This window comes from Anabas testudineus, chromosome 9 (genome assembly GCF_900324465.2).
Source record: "Anabas testudineus chromosome 9, fAnaTes1.2, whole genome shotgun sequence".
Lineage (NCBI taxonomy): Eukaryota > Metazoa > Chordata > Actinopteri > Anabantiformes > Anabantidae > Anabas > Anabas testudineus.
The window spans coordinates 241011-265636 of record NC_046618.1 but is presented as its reverse complement, the minus strand read 5'-3'; the positions used below and the strand labels follow the sequence as shown (position 1 = coordinate 265636).

Here is a 24626-nt window from a genome sequence, read left to right as displayed (position 1 = left end):
AATGAAACTAAAATAAAATACACTTAATATACTTTAGGACATTATTTTTTTATAAATATTTTTGTATGTTTGTATTTTTACAAACATACAAAAATTATTAAGATTAAACAATTCATTCCACATTTCTTTTGTTATATTGAACTTTCTTGTTTTCCCCTTTTTCAAGAGCTGCAAAATACAAAGTCAAATTCATGTCAGTTCAGGGCAACCACAAAATCTTGTAATAAATAAAACTGAAACCAAAACCCAGGCACGCTCCCACTTTAGGTAAAAATACTGGATATGTCCTCAGGGAGCACTTGTACAGTGACTGAGAACTAAACACATTGAAATGCAGTTCACATTTTGACAATCATGTTAAAAAAACAAAAAAACAAAGAGGGAACAGACTGACACGGACTAAACAGGTAAGTACCAAAAGGAAATATTTTTAACAAAATGAGGGGACACAGGGAACTAACAAACACCAAGACTACAACTAAAACTAGACCCGAAAACAGAGAACTAACAAAAACCAGGAACAGACAGGACAAAGTATCAACTGAAAACAATGCAGAAATGCAGGCCAAATATGAATTAACAAACTAGACACACCAAGAACCGACTAACTTAACACAGGACTACACAGCACAAACCGACAGACTAAGAGATACAAAGTAACAAAAGAAAACTACTGCCAAGGGCAAGGCAACACAGGAGCAAACACCAAAACCAAAAAATACAAAGTGACAACACAAAATCACTGCAGTCGCAGGCAAAAACAAAACTCACATGTGGGGAAACAGTCCAACAAACAAAAGAGGAACTTGATGGGCAAACCAGAGTTGCTGAGGATGTGGAGGACACAATACAACACAACATGATATGACACAACAAACCAGCGGGGAACAAAGGACTGAGGGGAGCTTATAAAACAAAAGGGGAACACAGGTGAAATTAATCAGTCTATTAGGAGTCCATGGGTTGAGTGGAGGAAGGGAGAAGCAGGGAGACACTAGGTGGAGACAAAAACATCAGAACAGAGAGGGATGAGGCCTGAGGCCTGAATCCTGACATTTGGTGTCATTATAAACTTTAGATTTGTCATTCATAAACATTTTCAGTGATTAAAAACTGAGAGTCTGACTTAATTTTAATTCTTGCTTTAGATAGCAGATATAAACTATTTCCAATTTCCTGATTTTCTGCAGAATTTGGTCATGAAACACAATACACACCCTGATGAAACACAAACCATTATTATCTTTCATGTTTTTATTGAACACACCCATTAATCAAAAAGTGACTGTTAATAACTGTCTGAACCACCTTAGGTTTGTTATACGAAATAAACGGAAAGATGATACTGCCTGCTGCCGTAATGCAAACCTTGTGTGTGTACCTCTTACATCTCTCTGTCTGTCTGTCTCTGCATTTCTCTACTTAGAGTAAGGCGATTATGTCACTATATTGTGACTTTGCGTTATTTTGAGATGTCCATCCTGGTTGTCATTGCAATGAGCAGTATCGCTTTGGCAGCAGAGGATCCTGTCTGGACAAATGCCCCGCGCAACAATGTGAGACAAAGCACATTCATGCTATACTGACTAACTCCTGACTATGTATAAGTATATATTTTTTGCCTCAACATGTTGGTTAACTGCTGTAGGAGAATTTCAGTGTCTTTACTCACTCTGGTGTTCAGTGCACATGTAGTATACGCATTTACAGACTGACATAGTACTGTTTTTTTATAAACATACATATACTGTACATAGTAGCCTACTAATTTCATCTCTTTTTTGCAGGTGCTTAAATATCTGGACTATGCCTTCACTGGTGTGTTCACTTTTGAAATGGTGATAAAGGTAATCAAGTTCAATAGTTATGGGCATAAATAAACTAATGACCTCGTGATCTAAGCGTCTTTCAGTTTACTTTCTAGGGCTTAAGCGGTGTTAGCTGTATTGATAGTAGTTTATTAGAAATGAACTGCTAAATAATGTCATTTTCTACGTAAGTAGAGGACAGTGACCATTGTAGTATACACAGGATATCAGACTGCATTTGTGTGCTATATTTATGTATTTTCATTTAAATGTAAATCTCAAAAATGTATTATTTATTAACCTGACATGATTAGACAACCAAACATAAGCAGAGAGTAATGCAATTATTTCAAAATATATTAGATTAAAGACTATAGATTAAGTTTTTCCTTTTACATGTTTGATGTGGTGCTCAACCTGTGTATATCTGCTTCTTTCACCACTGTGCTCTGGATTGTCTCTGCCTTCCTTGCTCTTCAGAGAGCAGGGGTGAGTTCCCCACAGACACACATATGTCTGTAAGAAGCAGATAGGAGGTCATTATTAGCAGATACCTAATATTAAAAGAATAAAAGAACTTGGCCTGGGATCAGGGCCAAAAAACATGATTCATTTCTCCCTAATAATAATCAAAAATCACCAAAGATAACATATCCTGTAATAAATGTTGCAAGTGCAGGCTTAATTATCTATCCAAATAGTAAAAGTGTAAAATCAAATAAATAAGACACCATGAATTTAGATGTAATAACATTTTTTTGGTGTAGATGGTGGACCTGGGCCTGCTGCTGCATCCTGGATCCTACTTTAGAGACTTGTGGAACATTCTGGACTTCATAGTGGTCAGTGGGGCACTGGTGGCTTTTGCATTTTCGTAAGTTCAATTACTCCTACCTTTTTTTCACAAAACAAGATGTCTCCAATTTGTAAACTGATAATGAATGATGAAAACTGACATCTGGTGTGTCAAATATACATTATAAAGTATATTCTAGACTGAGGAAGAGTGTGAAAATTTTACTGTGTGGAGGACAAAAACCTTTCTAGTAACAGTGCGCATCCCAAATGTTGGAAGAGAAGAGAAGAAAAGACAAAGGAACACTATGTTTAAAACATTAGGTAATCTGAGAGTAAAGAAAGATGAGCTCATCTATTAGAAAATGATGTGGGACCTGTAAATTCCTGTTACAGAAAAAATTCTGTGCAAAATAGAATAATAATTATTTCTTATAATAACTACCCAGCAGTTAGTTAACACACTCTTATGGAACTCACCTGGGGGAACTCACACTATTGCAAGGTTCGATGGCAGAGTGTAACTAATGCAAATGTGATTGTATGGATCTGCTACATAAACCCACAGATCTTTGGCTTTGCTTGTGTTTTTTATTTAGCATTTTAAGTGATAGCTCTATTGTAATTCTGTGCAGTGAGTTCATTGACATGATCCTTTCCCTGTTTCTTTGCTGGGATCGTTTTAAAGGAGCTTCATGGGGTAATTTCGACTTTAACTCCTTTATCCTTCTGTCTGTGTCATCATCCATGTATATGTAAATACATGGCTTTCACTGCAAAAACAAGTAATTTCCTAACATATTCAGTCTTATTTCCTGTAATGTGTTTAGGTTTTGTCAAAGGCCTTCCAAGGCATGAGGATTATAGTTATTTTGTACTAATTTATATACATACTATTTTTGACAAGATACTATTGCTTGTTTCAGTAAAAGTACATATAAATGAAAATTCATTGAATTGGCAAAACACATTCTTTTAGCCTTAATTGTTAGTTAGATAGTGAATACCAGTGATTCCTCTATGTAATATGTAATAGTGTATTTCAGTAACTGTAAAAGACTGTAAGACATGCATTATATGAAATGAAATTGCTTGTGCCGATTGGTGTTTTTTTTTTTTGTGTGTGTGTGCGCACTGTTGTGCCTGGCACACGTTTGCCATCTCATCGTCAACCTGAGTACTTCATTTTTTTGATAATGTGCTTGCCAGAAGCACATGTGGCATCATTCACTCCTCAGCTGATACAGGGGCACATTCATCATCCTTATCTTCCCAGAGCTTGTAGTGGGAGATATTTCCATATTTTGGCTCTCTGCAGCTCTGCTTGGACTGGAATGTCAATTTCACATGCCATACACTTACCTAATATAACAAGCATGCTGCTGTTGGGGGGCATGAGTATATGTCTCAGAAAATACCGATCATCTCTTTGATTCTAGTATGCAGATAGAATGTATGAAATCTTATATATAGGTTTTTAATTCAATTCAATTCAATTTTATTTGTATAGCGCCAATTTACAACAGAAGTTATCTCAAGGCACTTTACAGTGTAAGGTTTAAGACCTTACAGAAAATATTTATACAAAAAATTATAGAGAAAACCCACCAATCCCATTTGAGCAAGCTTTAGGCAACAGAAACTACTGTTTTGTTTTTCCTCAACTCAGAGTCCTCCTGCAGATAGGGATATTTTTTTACATGATTTGGATTCAAACCTGTGCTGAACAGCATTTGTAAATATTTGTGAAATTCTATGTAATGGATCATTACTTTTCAGAGACTGACAATCTCTGGAAGTGTTCATTATTAAATGAATAAGACATCTATTAACTTCCCCATAGTTACCATGTAATTTACAGATGAATTACTTAATAACTGGTTGAACCAATTTAATAATTAGTGACTCTTCAACGGGGTTGTAGATAACATGTCACAGGATTACAGACTTTAGGCTCTGTATGTCCCTGAAGTGAACTATCATTTGATTGTGAGTGTCTCCACCTCTTGGATTGCTCTGTGGGGCATTCCTCTGAGTGACATGTGTGATGCAGGCACTTCATCTTCATTGTGTAAAGGATTAATGTGGTAATTTCTAGTCTTGTGTCAGAGGCTCTCTTGTTGTCATTCTCTGCAACAGAGGTCCTTCTAACCTTTATGGTATGAGTTAGTTTCGTATGTTTTATCACCTTTGGGTGTCTGGATCCTTAATTATGACGCTCACATCACTAAGTTACTCATAATTTAATAAATAATTATAATAATAAGTAGGAGTTGAATAACCAGTATTAATAGAAATTAATTCTAAATACATTTGTTACTTTTGTTGAAATATACTTCAAGCACATAAACTACACAGTCAAACATACTAAAACATACTTAGGGCCTAATTTCCTAATTTTGCACCTTTCCCTTCATAAATATGCAAAGTTGCCTGAGTATGCACAAGACAAAGAGGGTAAAGTGCAAATATATAAATTGACCACACATAATGTGATTTACTGTATGAAGCCTAAAAGTATGTAAGAAATATGCAATAATCTTTTGCATGGTTGGTATGGTTGTTATTCAGGAAAGGAGGAGCCATGGGAGAAATTTAAGATGGAGCTGAGAACAAGTGTTTACCATTCATATTAACCTATTGAATGATAAAAACAGAGCTACGGTACCTCTTGCATTTTCATTGGTCATTCTCCAAATTCTCCATGACAGACACCAGTGAGCCATACAAAAGCCTAATTTAAATATGGTCACCCTCATCGTGTTTGCACTTGATAAAGCAAATTCCTTTTTTGTAAATTACCTGCAAACACCCACATATACATTTTCAAGATTGCACATGCAATTTTTTACTCATAAATAATCAGTCCTTTAATATTAGGACTAACCAGCTGTATATTGAGGCTGATCTTTTACCATGTACTATATACAGCAGATTTAAAACTATAGAGGGTTTTCAAGTGTCATAGCTAGCTACATTAGCATTTGACGAATAATGTTTTGCAGTTTAAATTCTCATTGCCCTCATTTAATTTTTTAAAAACATTTTATTAGTCCTTTTATTATACCCCTTTGGGGGATTTAAAAACAGTGAAGATCATAGTTAGTAGGACGTGAAAATGTGTGAGGACAGACTGTATCTCTCAAAAATGAAAAAAAAAAAAAAAAAACACAAACACGCTTAAGTTACAAAAACACAGCAGCAGGATCACAGAGGTTCTTTGGTTATAATGGTGTTCCTTTGGCCTCCTGGTGAAAACTGGTGAGAGAAAAATCAGAGACGATAGATACATTGTTTGAGTTACTGTAAGCCTATGAGTTAAGACAATGGCAATGTTTGCCTGAATTTCTACGTGCTCAGCCTGCACCCCTGATGTAACCGCCTGTTGTCCAGTCATTAAAAAAAACTTTAGACTGTTCTGTGTTTCACTTTCAATCTCTACCAGAATGCTGGTCCTAGCTGTGGATTGCTCGACAATGTATTTCCCGATCTCACACCGCCTTGTGATGAGCCTGACGGTTTAAAGAGTCCTGCTTTTGTAGACATTATTTAAGAGACTGTGTCTGAAAATGTACACATTTTTGTGGGTGGAAATCTGGCTGAAACTGTCCGGGGTGTGAAATGAACAATCTCAGTCACAGGTTTTATTCAATTAAATTTTATTTGTATAGCGCCAATTTACAACAGAAGTCATCTCAAGGCACTTTACAGTGTAAGGTTTAAGACCTTACAGAGTATAATTATACAAGAAATCCCATTTCAGCAAGCTTTAGGCAACAGTGGAGAGGAAAAACTCCCTTTAGAGGAAGAAACCAACAGCAGAACCAGGCTCATGGTAAGCGGCCATCTGCCTTGACCGGTTGGGGTTAGTGGCCAGAGGAGAGAGAAAAGAACAGCAGGTAACAAAAACAACAAGGAGCAAGAACATTGGGCAGGTCAATTGGATTCTGGAGATATACAGCTCCAGGCTGAGGATACCTGCAGAAAAGTACAGAGAGAGCAAGAGACAGAGAGGAGGAAGCACAACTACGGGAGAGAGAAGTTAATGATGATGAATGGATTTAGGAGAAAGGAGAGAGGAGAAGAGCTCAGTGTATTAGTAGAGGTCCCCCAGCAGACTAACCTATAGCAGCATAACTAAGAGATGGTTCAGAGTCACCTGATCCATCTCTAACTATAAGCTTTATATAAAAGGAAAGTTTTAAGTCTAGTCTTAAATGCCTCCTGAACCTGAACTGGGAGCTGGTTCCACAGGAGAGGAGCTTGATAGCTAAACACTTCCATTCTACATTTGGAAACTCTAGGAACCACAAATAGAACACAGAATAGAGCACAGAATACAGAGTTCTGCTGGAAAATGTGCAACTATGACGTTTTTAAGATACGATGGAGCTTGATCATTAAGTGCTTCATCTGTGAGCAGAAGAATTTTAAATTCTGTTCTGGATTTTACAGGGAGCCAATGGAGAGAAGCTAAGGTAGGAGAAATATGATCTCTCTTGCTAATTCCATTAAGAACTCTGGCATTTTGCATTATCTGCTTTTGAAGCAGTTATTGGTACATCATCATTGGAATGACTGTGGCTCAATAGGTAGAGCAGTTGTCTGCTAATCATAGTATTGGTGGTTCGATTCCCAGCTGCCATGTCACATGCCAAAGTGTCCTTGGGTAAGATACTGAACCCCAAGTTGCCCCCGGTGAGTTAGATCAGCTGCATAGCAGCTCTGCCATTGGTGTGTGAGTGTGAGTGTGTGTGCAAATGGGTGAACGAGATGCAGTTTAAAGCACTTTGAGTACCAGTTAGGTAGAAAAGCGCTATATAAGTGCAGAACATTACAAGTTCCAGATACATCACCTGTATTACAGAGAACCTTCACTGAAAAGTGAACTCAGCTTTTAAACAGTAGTTTATATGACATATATAATTATATTTTTCTCGATTTACATTTTCTTTTCTTAATTTATCTATGCATTGTTTATTTAGCTTATCCCATTAAGAATCGTGGTGGGACTGATCGTCAGACTAGACTTTTTTATATTTTTGTCTTGTTTATTTAATATTGAACACTTCCAGATGTAATTCTTTCTTATATATTAAATAGCACACAATTTTTAGATTTTTTTGCAAGAGCTCTTTGGCTCTAAATCACTTATTCACTAATTTAAGCAGTTACAGGTCTTCCTAACATGCTTGTCTACAGAAATAGTTTTCTGTGGCAAGAACAACAAACAATAGCAACCCTATAATTCCCCCAAGAGGATTAATAAAGTATGTCATTTCATTATCGAAGATGAATTTCTGAATCTCTTCTGTCAGCTACATGAAACTCTCAAAGGTTGATTTTATGTTTAATTTTGCAAACTTAATATTGCCATTTAATGATTTAATGTTTGCTTGGTTAGATTTTGTTAGACCACTAGTTACTGTATATAGTTTCTATTAATAACCTGGTTTTGAGCAGCATTTGATTATAATTATTAGTATTAGTATTCAGAAAACCTCCTGAGCCTGTTTTGTTAAACTGCTTCCCTAAAAAACATACACATTCAGCATGCAATCACACATATTATTTCTTATTCGCACAAATGACTTGTGCTTGGTGGATTTGTTGTGTGATACGAACCAAAATATTTATAGTTTTCATTCATAAAAACTATTGTGTAGTCAATTGATTAAACATGCTTTATTTTGTTTGTGTGTGTTAAGCATCCATAAATGTGCTGTACCTTGTTTTACTACTGTTTTCCCCCAAGTAGATCGCAGCAAGGTGTGACCAGGTGGGAAACCCCGCTACACAACCACAACCCCCATCCTGACTCCTTACCCATTATCCATACCTTACCCGAACCCTTTTCCTCCAAATCTAACCATCTCTAACTATAGTACCGTTTTTTATTATGCTTAGATCAATTTCATGTATAAAATATTAAACTCATTCTATGGTGAAAGAGATTTTTTTATTATAATTTTTTTATTAGCACAAAAGAAACCATTTTCTGACAGCTTTCAAACTGAAGCCTGCCTCTGCCCACCAACTCCCTGATACTTTTAGCCATTTCATTCCAAAATAATTTATTATTCTTTTTGGTGTTACTGGCACTTTTAAAATGTATTTTATATTAAGATTATGTTAATAATGAATACGTGTTAGTGTGATTTATAGAATCATCATATAAGCACTGTATAAACTCTGTATTTCCCTGTTTTGTTAGCCAGTCTCTGTCCCTTACAATAGCCACTATCAAAATAGCACACTGATCAACTCAAACCTTTGTAGCACAGCATACTCACAGTCAGGTTGTATCTGAATACAAGACTATTAGGGTCTGAATCACTGAGGATAAATTAAACAAAACTAGCTATAAAAAACTGATTTTTAAGTCAAAATGTATTTTTGTGTGTATTAATGAATGTGTAATGAGTAGTGAACAAAAGTAGTGAACCTTTTGCTTCAGCAGTACTCATTGTGCTGTTATCACACATAATCATACATTGTGTGAAGTAAGGAAAGAAAAGAATATCTTCTGGTTGGTAAAACTGCTCTAAATAAAGTATCAGTCATGTATAGTACTTTATTTTCTGCTGTTTAAAAAACTAAGACACCAATATTAAACTGCTATTACACTAATATGGACACTGGTGTAATAGTAAAATGTTTACAATATATCTCTTGTAAGTTAAAAGCAATTGTTTTATCTTTTTTTAATGCAATCTGACATTAAGATTTAGATTAAGGATAAGATAAAGATAAAGCAAAGGTTCAAATATTTTCAACTTTCAACTAATTAATACTATCAGGCTAGATGTAGCATGAAAATCAAAATTAATCCACTCTGCCAAGCTCTCTCTTTTCTGTGCTACAAAAGAGAAAAATGTGGCTCAATTATTGACTCAATGAACAGCTTGTTGCCAGACTGTTAAAGGTATCTGGTTCATGCAAACCTTAGCCCACACCTCTCCACATTCAAAAATATTTTTGAAATGGACTTTAGCTTTACTAGCCTTAATTATTACAAGTAGCTATGTAGCCCAATTGGTAGGGTAGATTCCGTGCAAAAATGCTTTGTAAATTTTAGCTGATACAGTACTTCATGAAGCTTCTACAGTCAAGTAGCTATCCAAGATTACAGTCTTTTAATGTTTTTGTTTGTTTGTTAAAAAAAAAGTGCTTCTGGTTTTTATGTTTTTTCCCGACATACCACTGTCAATGTTCAAGGCTTTAGACCAGAGATAGCAGTAGTACACAAAATCAATACTTAAGGGCAAAAGCCTAAAACTGATAAAAGTAATGCGCTGCAAATAGAATTACAACTTTACTGTATTAAATTATTTTATTAACTTGATTGAGTACGTGATTAAAAAAACATTTTAAGCACTAGAGCTGAGATTACATTTTTGCACTTAAATGTGCTACTACTACTACTATAGTAGTGGTAAAGTAAATGTACTTGTTGTCCACCAGTGACTCAGACTACTGGACCCTTATTAATTTTAGGCTAATCTTTAAAGCACAGAGTGAGGGCATCGTACCTGCTGCATTGGCACAGTCTGGCTCCCATATACTAAAGATGGTACGTGTGTCAGTTGTCAGATGACAAAAGTGCTACACAAAGTGTGTTTTTACTGTACCTTAAACTTACAGTTTGTTTAAACTTTTGCAACTTTCATTTTTGACTGTCTTGAGCAAATTCCTACCTACTGTTGCATGACATGCATTTGCTCCAACTCTAAAATGTGTTTAACATTTAGTCTAAACACATTTCCAAATTTCCAATGTCCATAAGGCATGTGACTATTGTATTAAGACAGCCTGAAAAACCTCTGAACCTAAAAATTATTTAGTAATGCATCTGGGTAATGTAATCTTTACAAGATTAAGACAGAGACTTGAAGAAAGAGACAGACAGATTCTGTAGCGCAATGGAGGTATAAATAAGGACGAATATTTATTCCAGTAAAACTATGAAAGGTTGTGGTCACATTTTAGCTAGATGTCCTCATTATCAATTGATTTTGATAAAAGACTTCTCACATATTTGCCTCATAAGTGCCGTCTCACTTTCTTTCCTGTTTCCTCGCTGTATCTGGGTATCAAGGGGAATTATTTGAAAGCTATCAGGGTATCTTTTGTGGTTGTTCCCTGTCATATGTCACTCAAGGGCATGCTTCCTTGTGAGCATGGAAGTTGTTGCATGTATATGTGATTGGAGTAAATGGACCTCATGAAGCCAAAGAGAGACAGAAACTATGCCATCATATTACATGGATGCTATGCTACAGTAGGTAGCAGGTTCTCAATGTTGTGTCCAGGGTTTCAAACTGGAGCCTGTAAACCTTTAAAATTCTTGGGTATTTCATTGCAGATATCATGAAGTCAAATGTATTAACTATTATCTTGGAGCCAGTGTCTCCATTTGGTGAAAGCTTTCCCAAGGAGGTTGACCAAACAAATTTCCCAACAACTGGAGCATACCCTCCACTCCCTTTTTTTAAATAAGGGAAACACCTTCTTGTTTTGCCACTCCACAGGCTTTGTTCTCAGCTCCTACGTGATAGCGAAAAGTGGTGTCAGACAAGACAGCCCAAAATTGTCCTGAGTCTTCAGCATCTCAGGGCAATACCCATCCACACCCACAATCAATGTGCTGCATAACATCTTAATAATTACAACATCACTCTCTCAATGACCTCTGCCAGGGATATGGGTAAGAGCCCCCCCTTCAAACTCTCTTTCCTCTACAGAAGATCAGAAGTTCCTCAAGGTGCTCTTTCCACTCTGCCAGAGCTGCAAACACAGCTTGCTGCTGCTCCATTATATCTTATGAAGAATTCCAACAGTTCATCATTCATGCGTCTGTGTCTTGGGAAGTGAGGTCTGTTTGCTTTGAGGCAAGTTGATGCGAAAGCTTTAGTGATCTGGTGAAGGCAGATGTCAGATGTCGGCTTTGTTGCTTGCAAGGTGCAGATAGTGACCAACGCATGGGACTCATGTAAGGTTTTTTTGTTGTTGTTGGAAGCCTTGTTTGGCGTGACGCTTACCATTCTTGAAATGTAAAGGTTTCATTCCTCTTCCATTCCAGACCACAACATTTTAAATTAACATAAGTGCATCTTCTTTGAATTTATTGAACTGTGTAGATAGTAATCTGATCCATGCATATAAATTTAGCAACCATCTTATTCAGTTTCCTTGCTTTAGAATTGTGTCTCTGTAAAGCTTCAGATATAGTTTGCTATGTGCTCTCCCCTGCTCAACATCCAGTCTTTGGTATGAGGGCGACATATATGTAGATGTGTATAGATAGATATGTATCTTGATAGACTATCAGTGATGCAATACATTAAAGATACATATGCAGCAGCTACCTCTGTGATCCGAATGACACTGCAGTGCAATTCAACGTGATGTGACTCAACGCATTGCAATTCAATGTGTTACGTTATGATGTGATTGAACAATGTAAAGGACTGATACTGATGCTTTACAGTGTGGTACACTTTTAGGCTCACAAAATTAGGAATACCTGAGGTTAAGATTAACAAAAAAAAAACATGCATATGAAAAACTATGTGCTAAACACTTGGAAAACATATTTACGACTTCTGGAGAAGCCAAACCCATGGCAAAGGGTGCCAGGGCAGTGGCAGATGCCTCCACAGTCACATGTCACCGCTTCAGAAGAGTCATGAGGTTAGTTGTATTGCCAGTGTACTGCAAATTGTGTCTGACTTGTCAGTCTTCTCATCTGTCTTGTAAAACCCAGTATTGCAAAACATAAAATTTGCAGTTCACAAGTGAGTTAATACAGCCTCTACTATGTCTGTTGTTCTTAACCATGGTGTTCCTACAAAACTACATCTGCTGTGCACATTGATGTAAAGTATCTCTAATTGAGGAACAATAAAAATATCAAAATATTTGGTTGGTCACATTTTTCAATATGTATACCTTCTAATAACCAATAAATCAGGTTTTGTCGATGCAACTATGCAAAAACTGATGATTTTCAGTTTCTTTTTAAAATTGCATCTGCTAACAGCTGCTCTGCTGATGCTCTCTGGTGTTGTGTGTGGATAATTCCCAACAGAAGCTTATGTTGCATTTGACAATTTATAAAGTAACATTATAAGATACTCTGCCCTTCCAAAAAAAAAAAAAAAGTCACACACTCTAATAATCCGTTGGGCCACCTTTAGCTTTGACTATGGAACACATTCACCGTGGCATTGTTTCAATAAGCCTCTGCAATGTCATTTTATTTGTCAATTTTTTTTCTGTCCAGAGTTGCATTTAATTTTCAACAAGATCATCAATTTAGGATTCAAGATTCAAAAAACTTTATTAATCACAGAGGGAAATTGTTTTGCCATGTTAGAGTTGCTCTCAACTCAGACAAAAAGAAAAAGAACCACCAGAGATAAGAAACCACAAACGTAAAAGATCCACACCAACATAGATACAAAATAATATCAATACAGAAAACTTAGTATATATACAGAATATGTAAGATGGATCAAAATAGGTCAATAATAATCTTGTATTAATGATGGGAGAGTGGGGCCACTGCACCAAGTCTTCTCCAGCACACCCCAAAGACTCTCAATGGGGTTAAGGTCTGGAATCTGTGGTGGGCAATCATGAGTGAAAATGATGTGTCATGCGCGCTGAACCATTCTTTCTATGCCTTCTATGCTGGCCTAGCGGAGAGAGTGAAGAACGAAATGGGATCCAGGGTTTTTCCCGAAGGTTTGAAGGATCATATTGAAACTCCAGTTTACCTACAACTCCCCTGGTCAGAAGATAAGCATTATTGCTTTCATTGACCCTGGCGCAGACACAGAGTTCCTCTATGAAGTTTTAGTTTAAAGAGTGGGCATCCAAAATGAAGCCCTGCAATCGCCAGTTCAGGAAACTGCTTTAGACATTATTTAATTCATCCCTGCTCCAGACGAACTGTACTTTAATTTGTCTTTTGCCACCATGAAAATATCACCTTTCATCTGATTAGAGTCCTCTGGCTTCCCCTGGTCCTCGGACAGGCCATGCAGAAGTACTTGGATGACGCATTAGCTGCAGGACTTATCCCGCCTGTAGCTATATACAACGTAGACAGGATAGCCCGTCTTCTTTCTTGGCTGGTGCTGTTTTTTTCTTTGTGGGGAAGAAGGACAGGGGGTTGAGACCCTGTATTATTGACTTTTATTGACTGAACCAGATACCCATCAAGAACCAGTACCCACTACTACTATTACTTGGTCAGAATCAGAAGGCGATGAGTGGAAGACTGCCTTCAAGAATCCTGCTGGACATTATGAGTACCTGCTTTGTCTATGTGTATTTAGATGATATCCTGATCTTCTCCAAGTCTGAGACCGAGCATGTCAAACATGTGCAGTGTGCTGCAGAGACTTCTCCAGAACCAACTTTATGTGAAGGCAGAGAAGTGTGAGTTTCATTCCAGTACCATTTAATTCCTTAGATTCATTCTGTCCGCTGAAGAGATCGAGTTGGACACTGCTAAGATGGGGGCAGTTCACGGTAACCTCCACCAAATCCAGTTTTGTTTGGACCCGGGAGGCCCAGGAGGCTTTCCAGAGATTAAAAGACTTGTTCACTTTGGGACAGACAGTTTATCGTGGAGGTGGATGCCTCGGACATGGGGGTGGGCATGGTTCTATCCCGATGGACCAGAACGGATCACAAGATCCACCCATGTGCCTTATTTTCTCCCTGTCTATCCCTGGAATTATAACATCGGGGACATAGAACTATTGGCAATCAAGTTAGCATTAGTTCATAATCTGATAATCTAACTCAAGAGCAAAATATTTACCTATGGTATTGCTAATTTTGTTGTGGTAAGGCTATGTTTACTTGTTTTAAATTTAGTGGACATTCACAAACTATCCCAGTAACATAGGAAGTGAGGAGGAGTCTTGCTATCTACCCTCCAGCATCTAAGTCTAAGTTTCTATGGTGTGGTACCCATAGGAGAATGCAAGGGGCCCATTTAGAGTACCAATTACCGAGTACCCTCAGCTTACAATTGTCACAGTTTTCCAGCGCAGCCTCCACTTCTCAGTGCCTTATGTTCTGCAAAGTCATCAGTTGGCCTCCACTGCTGACCCAGCACCACGTCATCATTTAACCAATTCAGCCAAAGCTTGCCAGGTCATTTGTCTACCCTCCATGCCTTTCTATCATCATTATTTGAAGTCCATTACCTTTTGGACACTTCTAAGTCCCTGCTCTTACCTGCCTCCCTGGAGCAGCCTGCCCCTCAGAAAAGCTCGGCCTCCTGCCCAACCCCATCACCTAAATCACTGCTATTCACTAAGGAGTTAGTCATCTCCACCCCTTGGAAGAAAGCTATTATTGTGTGAAATTTCTGATTTGGAAGGTCCAGAGACAGCATCTTAATACATATATATATATATATATATATATATATATATATATATATATATATATATATATATATATATATATATATATATATATATATATATATATATATATATGAATAAATGAATGAATGAATGAATGCCTTTTATTGTCACTGTTCACATATACAATGTGCATTATATACATGTACAATGAGATTGAAAGCATCTCACTGTTGGTGCAGCATGCTTAAATATAACATAAATAAATAACAGTTTCAACAGTAGCAGCATGGGGTGCAGGTCACATGAGGTAGGGTACACAAGGAAGGTAGCATTAATATGTACATATATCAATATGAAGATGGATAGAAAACAGCAATTTTAAGTATTGCTGTATATATATATATATATATATATATATATATATATATATATATATAGTCCTTGGTCCTCAAGTTCAAGTTTGACTTATCTGCTTGGACACAAAGGCTGGTGGATGAGCATACATCTTTTTTACCTTGACAAGGCTCTTATACCTCTGTGCCTTTGGAGCATCATGCATGGACCAGAATAAAACATACAATCCAGCTGATGTAAACACATCTGATTAATACAATGCCACATTTCAGAAGTAGTTCATAACTGTGACATTCATGTTAAAGTTAGGTTTGAAAAGCAGCTTCTGCTAGATGTTTATATCAATATTAATAAACAAATAAATGATTTAATTACTATGTGTTGTTTATAGATTATAATAATTCTTTGTATAGTTCAACTGTGTTTGCTTTCCTCAGGGGGACCAAAGGCAAAGATATCAGCACAATCAAGTCACTGAGGGTTCTCCGTGTTCTCAGGCCTCTCAAGACCATCAAACGTCTGCCAAAACTCAAGGTTCTTCTCTGAAGCTGCTTTTGGTACAAAAATGACAGGTAGCAAGAAAAATTATAGACAGTGTATGGTTAATGTGAGATTCTATGTGCCACTCGTGCCAATCAGCAGCCAGTTAGTTTTAGTTACCCAATGGAAATGGAATATTCCTGTGACGTAAATGTGCCTTTTAACTTTTCTCTATTTTTTTCTCTCTTAGTTTGCTTCCTCCCATTTAGATTAACAAAGAGTCAGATTCTGTTGAATTTCTAGTTTAAAAAGTAGCATCCTAACAAAGACAATTCAGAATTCACGTTCAACTTAATCCCCAAATAAAATGTATGTTTGTTTGTGTGTGTCACAGGCAGTGTTTGACTGCGTGGTCAACTCTTTGAAGAACGTGCTGAACATCCTCATCGTTTATATCCTCTTCATGTTCATCTTTGCAGTCATAGCAGTTCAGCTCTTCAAAGGAAAATTCTTCTACTGCACAGATGAGTCCAAGGGCCTTGAGAAGGACTGCAAGTTGGTCCCAAATCTCCATCTTCCTTATTTCTTGTCTTGGAAACTTTTGAATTGTGACAAGAACATTGCTGTGAGTAAAAGCAGACCTTGTCTAACCCCACACATACTTTATGTATGCTCCATGTCTTCCAGAGGACAGTTCCTAGACTACGACAAAGATGAGGTAGCTGCCATGCCCAGAGAGTGGAAAAAATATGACTTCCATTATGACAATGTGTTGTGGGCCTTTCTAACTTTGTTCACTGTTTCTACTGGAGAGGGCTGGCCAACGTAAGTGCAGCTAACATGACACACTCTTTAACTTAAATATGTATTGTGATCATACTGTAGTTGAGACTACAGTACTGTAAATGGTCTGCACTTATTTAGCACTTTTCTACCCAACCTTACCAAACTGGCACCGCTTCTTCTGCTTATTACACTGCTTCTCATTGACCCAATCACACATACCCACCAATGGCAGTGCTACAATGCAGCTGCCCTGACTCACTGGGGGCAACTTGGGGTTCAGTATCTTGCCCAAGGACACTTGTGACGTGTGAATTGAGTAGTCAAGTCTGGACTTGAAATTCAATTTCAATTCAGTTCTTACACATAAATGTATAGAAAACCCAATAATCCCACTTCAGCAACACTAGGCGACAGTGGAGAAGAAAAACTACCAGTAACGGAAAAGCCTGCCAGCCGAACCAAGCTCAGGGTGGGCAGCCATCTGCCTCCACCGGTTGGGGTTAGTGGAAAGATAAGATGGAAAAAGACAGCAGGCAATAAAAAAAAAAAGAAGCAGGAAAAACATTGGGCAGATATTGGCGCTATACAAATAAAACTGAATTGAATTGAATCCTATTAATAGTCAAGTACAATAGTGCAGTCTCTAAGTTACAAATGCAGCATCACTTTTAGACAGGGTGTAGCAATATTCCTCAGGTACAAAAAGGCAGTTCTAGAGATTTCTTTTATGTATGACAAAATAACCTCTGTCTAGTCTGAACTTAGGAGTAGAAAATATGAAAACCTCCAGGACTTTGTGTCTTTTAAGCATACTTGAAGTAGTCAGGATCAGTGACAGCAACAAACAGGGTACTGGGTAATGAAGTCCGGGAGCAGGTGAGATAGTAATGAGACTGGCTAGGGGCCTGTAAAGCAGAGAACATCAGGACAGGGAAGTAAACCAGAACCGAGGGGAACCAGTGGCTATACAGTGTATAGGACGCAAGGAGGCAAAAAGAGCTCAGAGTCTAGAATCCAGAAATCAGGGTCAGAGGGAAATGACAAAGGCCAGGGTACACAATGATCAGACCCAGAGTCCACAATCCAAAAGGCTAGTCAGAGACAGAACAGGGTCAGAGTCAGAGGTCTAAGCAGCTTTACAAATCCAGAGGATAAGGCAAAGTCAAAAGGGTCTGGTCTGGTGCTGCAGCCGATTTACCGTTGTTCTCATCTTGTGATGTCTTTTTCTGTATTCTCTTATTATTTTTATTCCTTTTGTGTAGATAAGTTGCTAGTTTTGAAATTAAGTTCTACCCTCTCAGATCATGTTGTTCGAGAAAGTTTTTATATCTGTTTACATATTCTGTATATATATTGAGATTTTCGGTATTGATGTTATTGTGTATTTATGTTTGTGTAGTTATGTTGGTGTTGGATCTTTCCTGGTTGTGGTTCCTTTTCTTTCTGTCTGTTTTGAGAACAATGGTAATGAGGCAAAACAATTTCCCTCTGGGATTAATAAAGTTTTTTGAATCTTGAATAAACGGTGCAGGCAGGTCAGGAACAAATGCTGGACAGTGGTTTCTGTGGGAATGAAATTGCACAATCTGGCAAGGGCAGAAAGGACTGCAGATATGCTTAAGTAGCAAGGGATGCACACTTGAATCACATCAGGTAATCAGATCAGAGTGAGAGACACATACAGAGAGCACAGGAAATAAACCAAATAAGACCATGGCAGTGGCCTGGAAAACAGAGTGTGGCCAGGTAAGTATGAGTAAGAGAAAAAAAAAAAACATGGAATAGGGCCAGGCAGAGATCAGGACAAGGACATATATAGAGTGAAAATAATCTGTCCAACTACAGAACCATGTGGAACTCATCATTAATATGGGCAAATCAGAATATATCTAATAGATAATATTTAAAACCAGCCTAGTGTTGTTCCTTTAACCCCTATGACATGTTCCAGTCTGTGTAATAAAATGTTGTGATCTGTATCTAAAGGAGAGAAAATGAACTCAGTGTAGGGAGGTCCCCCAACAGACTAATCTATAGCAGCAACACCTTTGACATGACCTTAAATTCATTCATGCTCAATAACCCTCCGGTGTGGCATAATTTTGCAAAGAAGGGTCAGATAATTCCTCCACAGCCATGTAAAAGACTCAGCTATCATAAACACTTGATTGCAGTTGTTGCTGCCATGGTTGGCACAACTGGTTATTAGGTTTTACATTTTTTTAATTTGTTACATAGGGCCAGGCAGGTTTGGACAGGTTTTTGCTTTAATAAATAAAACATTCAAAATGCATGTTAAAAACTGTATTTTCTTTGTTTATCTTTGCATAGTATTAAAATTTGATCGATGATCTGAAGTGTAACAAACATAGCAAAAATTTTAAGTCAGGAATACAATACTTTTTCACAGCACTGTGCACCGAATCTTATGTTAATGTATGTCATTTCCTGTCTGTTGTTTTGTGCTTAACTGTCCTTGCAGTGTCTTGAAGCACTCTGTAGATGCCACCTTTGAAGACCAGGGTCCCAGTCCAGGCTACAGGATAGAAATGTCCATCTTCTATGTGGTTTATTTTGTCGTCTTTCCATTCTTTTTTGTCAACATCTTTGTTGCTCTGATCATCATCACCTTTCAGGAACAGGGAGACAAAGCCTTGTCTGAGTGCAGCTTGGAGAAGAATGAGGTAAAGCATCAACAGACAAACAACTCTCCTGTGCTTAATGTTATTTGGCCAGCCAGTACTTTAACTATATTAACTACCTACATTTCTCCTTTTTTATTTTTTGGTTATAAAAAGATGCATGGACTATCTGACAAATGCTTGTCCTTAGAGACACATTGAACTGTGGAGCTCATTTTATTGGCAACTGCACCTTTAGTTTGAATGATTGTAGACCTACACCTCTTTTTATTTTAGCCTATTGCATTTTTTTTTATCAGACACATTACTTACAGTATTTAGTACAGAGTGATACATATACACACACACACACACACACACACACGTAAAAAAATTATTGCTTACTATATAATACTTGAATGAGGTTAGTATCCTTTGGTCAAAGAACCCATAAAGAACCAAGACTCATTACTACTCAAAGGAAAATTATGTGGGATATGAAACAAACCAAATGAACTTCAAGTAACACTTTTGTTGGTGTGGTGACACTAAATCAAGAGTATACTACACCCTAATTACACCTGGATGCAGCCAGATCGGACACAGTTCAAATGAAGTAAATTAATAAATAAATGCATAAAAAAAAGATGTTGGTGACACCTTATTGACAAAAAAATGAATAAATACTGTAAGACAAATATAACAAATACAGATGCTTCCATACAGGTCATGTCAAGAGGACTCAGTGTGGTTGATAAGCATGAAAACACTGTATCATTTAATATTCCTATTACAGTCAAGACAACAGAACCCCTATGAGAGATGTTTACATTTAGAAAGTAAAAACCATGCTTTTCAAGGGGTAATGCATAGTGGCCAAGATTTACAAATAGTTTGAGTGGACTATATCTTACACAAACTTGCAATTGCACCTGCAAACAATGGAACATGCTGATGTACTAAGGGTGCGCAATGAGGACTGCATCTTTGAAAGGAGCCAAGTGTTTACCACTTGTGAATAGATTGGAATGATTAAGAAAAAAAATACAGACATGTCATCTTTTTAAGAATTCAGTTTTGGACAAACACACACAGGCCACATGCGACAATTTGGTGCTAAACATAAGTATGAGTTAAGCACATTATCAACCAAACTAACACAGGTAAATTGACACCGTTTTTAGAAGGTTTTGCATTTCCTAAAAAAAGTAAGCGATGTGTCTAATTCACTCAATGCATTATCTGTTATCAATCGTGCATTTTTTCATAGTAGATCACCCACAAAATGCCCATAAATATAACACACAACTTATAAGATTGCACATGCAATTTAGTATTCACAATTTGAGATCTTAGTAAATCAGCACCAGTATTTTAGAAAAAAAGTTTTTGTTCTCCAGTGTGAGTCCCACATAAGTAGAAAATGTATTTATAGACTTGTAGTGGATCTTACTGGGAAATTTGTCAGCCATTTACATATAACCACACAAAACAAATGATCCAACAAATTTGAGTAACCTCACAATCACAGCCAGTCACACATAAATGTGTCAACAGAGTCTGTTTTTAATTTGTTTTGGTATTGGTAAAACTGGTAAAAAAGCCTTCATTTGTCACAAATAAAGAGGGGGACGAGGCAGGAATGAACAGAACACAGGATTTATTGTGTAAAACTACAAAAACAGAGAAACTAAGGGGGGTGTCAACCGACACTACAAAAACAGGCAGGGAAACACAAAGTGATAACAGAAAACTACCAAAATGGCGTGGAACAAAGTAACAAAACAAGAAACCAAAGTACAAATCAAAACCACTGCACGATGGCAGGAAAACACTCACTGAAAACAGGTAATAATGTCCGAGGTCCAGAGGGGGAAACAAAGTCCAAGAAAGTCCAGGGGGGGAAGCAGACTGAACAGGGTGAGCTGAAGCAGGGTTTAGCAGTCAGGTTTTGTATCAGGCATGGGAATTAGGATGGAAACAGTTTGGGAAATGACAACGAACTGACAGAGGGAAAAGGGCTGAGGAGAGTTTTGTAGGGAGAAGGGGACACAGGTGAGTCCAATGCTCAGCTGATTGCTGGTAGCAGTAGAGGGAGAGAAGTGGCTGTGGGGCGGAGTCCAGAGGGAGAGTGAGATGGAGAACTGAGGTAAATCCCCAGCTGGTCTGGTGCCAGGCCGAAACAGTGACATCATTATGTGTGTGTGTGTGTGTGTGTGTGTTCAAACTATAATTACCCCCTTTCATCAGGTATCGGAAAAAGAAGCTTGAGTGCAATTATTTCAAATAATGAGACAATGAAGCAGGGTTTTGGTTTCTTTTTTACAGAGAGCTTGTATTGACTTTGCCATAAACGCCAAACCTCTGACACGCTACATGCCTGAAAACACACAGTCCTTCCAGTATAGAATGTGGAAGTTTGTGGTTTCAGCTCCATTTGAGTACTCTATCATGATCATGATTGCCCTCAACACTGTAGTACTCATGATGAAGGTAAGATCTTGGATATTGATTAATACAATTATGACTTGAGTTGGTTAAGTGTTATTAGCCATTTTATGTTTTATTTCAGAAAAAGAATAGTTTGACATTTTGAGACATATTCTTTTTCACATTTTCACTAAGAGTTAGATGTTCAGATTGATTGTTTATGCATTACAAAACAAGCCAAAAAAAAAAACAAGCATTTGTAAGTTTTAACTAAGCAAATGTTTTCTATAGTCTCATATTGTACAGACAGATGCAGCAGGAGAGTAGTACTGGTTTTCTCAGGTAACTTTTAGCAAGAAAGTAAATAGGGGTATTTCCCAAAATGCCAAACAGTTCCTGCAACCCAGTAAGGAAGACTTGATTGTTAAAAGTAGGTTTTAAATTGCATTTGCGTCTGTCCTTTAGTTCCATGGAGCTCCAGACTTTTATGAAGCAATGCTGAAGTACCTCAACATAGTCTTCACCACTCTCTTCTCTTTGGAGTGTATCCTCAAGATCATTGCTTTTGGACCATTGGTGAGGATGATTTAGGAGGAGGAATAACTCTAAACTCTAACTCTAATGGTTCTGAAAAATATTTTAACTAATAATTTTCAACTGTTGTTTCTCAGAACTACCTGAAGGATGCCTGGAATGTGTTTGATTTTGTGACAGTGTTGGGAAGCATCACTGACATCCTGGTGACTGAAATCAATGTAAGAGCACCCTCACCCACCTACTCCACCCTGTGCATAATTTCCATACAACAATGCTGTCATGTTAATTACATGTATCTGGGGCAGCGGCAGCTAACAAGCTTTTTGCACACAAGCTAACTAGCTACATCAGTGAAGACAATCATGGCAGTGGTCCACGGAACCTGATAGATTTCGTGAAATAGAGACGAGAAGCATGTTAGCAAATAGTTTGTGTGCATATTTGTTGACCTGTTTCAGTTTGTGACTACTCCTATTCTCTCACTTCTTCTTCTCTCATCATTTCTGTTTTTCTTACTTTCTCATGCTATACTTGTTCTCTCTCTTTATATTTGTATATATTTCTGTCCTGGTTACTTTCCTTTAACATTTTCATCTTGTTGATTATGGTGACCGATGTTTCCATGACCTGGTCCCAAACACCAATAGACTACGGTGAGTGACTTTCTGTTGCCATTCTCTGCTCTTATCCCACAAAATTGTTTATCTGATGTATAAATAGTTTTTTCAGTGATTTCCTATGTTGGTCATTTTATGGGAACATGCTCTTGAAAATAATTGTCGCGACTGTTGCAGAGACCAAGATATCCTGACATAGAGTAAATTAATTTAAACATGTACCTTTGTTAAAGCAAATGTCTACATTTTGATCTCATTACTGAAGTTCCTGGGAGCCAATGACAGTTAGAGAATGAAATTGTCAGTACTGAAGAAGGAGTTGTGTGGCTTTTATTGAGGGATTCAAGACCAGTTACTATGCCTTATTTATGAAATTTCAATGTTTAATGAGATGAATGTGATCAGCAAAGCAGTGGAAATATTAATATTAACTAGAGCAAGTAAAGAATGAAGTAGAGGTGGAGAACTTGTGTATATATATGTGCGTGTAACCTCTGTAGAGAAATCTGGAAAGGTCAAGGACAAAAATAAAAAGTGGAAGATCTGATGAGAAGTTTCTCAGAGCTTCTTCTTTGAGAGATCGGAAGTCCAGCAAGGACCTGGTTTAGCATCTGGCAGCTTCATGTGGGTGGCAAGTTGGTCCTTCTCAAGCCTAAAGAAGCTTGACCAGAAATGTTTGTTGTGGAAAAGCAAAAGCCAAAAAAAACACTTTTTGTCTTTCTAATGTAAAAAAAAAAAGGTGTTTAGCTGTTGATCACCTGGACTTTGTTCTTGTCATTCAGCTGACTTCTCAGGACTTGCCTTACCCTTTGGAGGTACTTAGTGGTTGCCGTTTTCCTTGCGGCCTCTTTGTGGTTACCATTTGCCTGTGGGATTCCTAGATATTTGTAGTTATCCTTAACATCTGCTATCTTGCCTTCTGGTAGTTCTATCCCCTCAGTTCTGACTACCTTTCCTCTCCTTGCTACCATTCGACCACACTTATCCAGTCCAAATGACATTCTGATGTCTTGGCTGTATATCCTGGTGATATGTATCAGCAAGTCAATGTCTTGTGCACTCATGGCATACAGCTTGATGTCATCCATGCAGAGGAGTTGGCTGATGGTTGTGGCAATCCATAGTCGGTATCCGTAACCAGTCTTGGTGATGATCTGGCTGAGGGGGTTCAGGCCTATGCAGAACAGCAGTGGGGACAGAGCATCTCCTTGGTATATGCCGCACTTGATGTTGAATTGGGCAATCCGCTTGAAGTTGGCCTTTAGGGTTGTTTTCCGCTTTCCCATTGAGTTCAGGATGAGGGTTCTTAGGGTCCTGTTGATCTTGTATATTTCCAAGCATTCCATGATCCATGTGTGAGGCATTGAGTCATATGCTTTCTTGTAGTCAATCCAGGCAGGTTTGTATGTCTGGTCTTACAGTCTCGGGTGACTGCTTTGTCTACCAGTAGCTGGTGCTTTGCTCCCCTGGTGTTATTACCAATTCCTTTTTGGGCACTGCTCATGTATAGATCCATGTGCCTGCTCATCTTAGCTGCTATGATGCCTGACAGGAGCTTCCATGTTGTGCAGAGGCAGGTTATTGGGCGGTAGTTGGATGGGACTGCTCCCTTCAGGGGGTCTTTCAGGATCATGACTGTTCGGCCTTCCGTTAACTATTCAGGGTAAATGGTAAATGGTCTGCACTTATATAGCGCTTTTCTACCTAGCTGGTACTCAAAGCGCTTTACACTGCGTCTCATTCACCCATTCACACGCACAAGCACACACACATTCACACACCAATGACAGAGCTGCTATGCAGCTG

General features: G+C 37.8%; 1 protein-coding gene across 1 annotated transcript in view; it reads left to right on the top strand.

Moving 5' to 3' along the window:
* cacna1ba (calcium channel, voltage-dependent, N type, alpha 1B subunit, a) overlaps positions 1-24626 on the top strand; it is a 140403-nt gene that overhangs the window by 79145 nt on the left and 36632 nt on the right. The window contains exons 24-36 of the mRNA XM_026343558.1: positions 1427-1556; positions 1788-1847; positions 2576-2682; positions 3292-3303; positions 8362-8382; positions 15787-15883; positions 16224-16384; positions 16517-16654; positions 19098-19299; positions 21565-21729; positions 22132-22242; positions 22338-22421; positions 22851-22856. Of these exons, the coding sequence (XP_026199343.1) occupies positions 1427-1556; positions 1788-1847; positions 2576-2682; positions 3292-3303; positions 8362-8382; positions 15787-15883; positions 16224-16384; positions 16517-16654; positions 19098-19299; positions 21565-21729; positions 22132-22242; positions 22338-22421; positions 22851-22856 (1294 nt within the window). The remainder of the gene's footprint in view (positions 1-1426; positions 1557-1787; positions 1848-2575; positions 2683-3291; positions 3304-8361; positions 8383-15786; positions 15884-16223; positions 16385-16516; positions 16655-19097; positions 19300-21564; positions 21730-22131; positions 22243-22337; positions 22422-22850; positions 22857-24626) is intronic.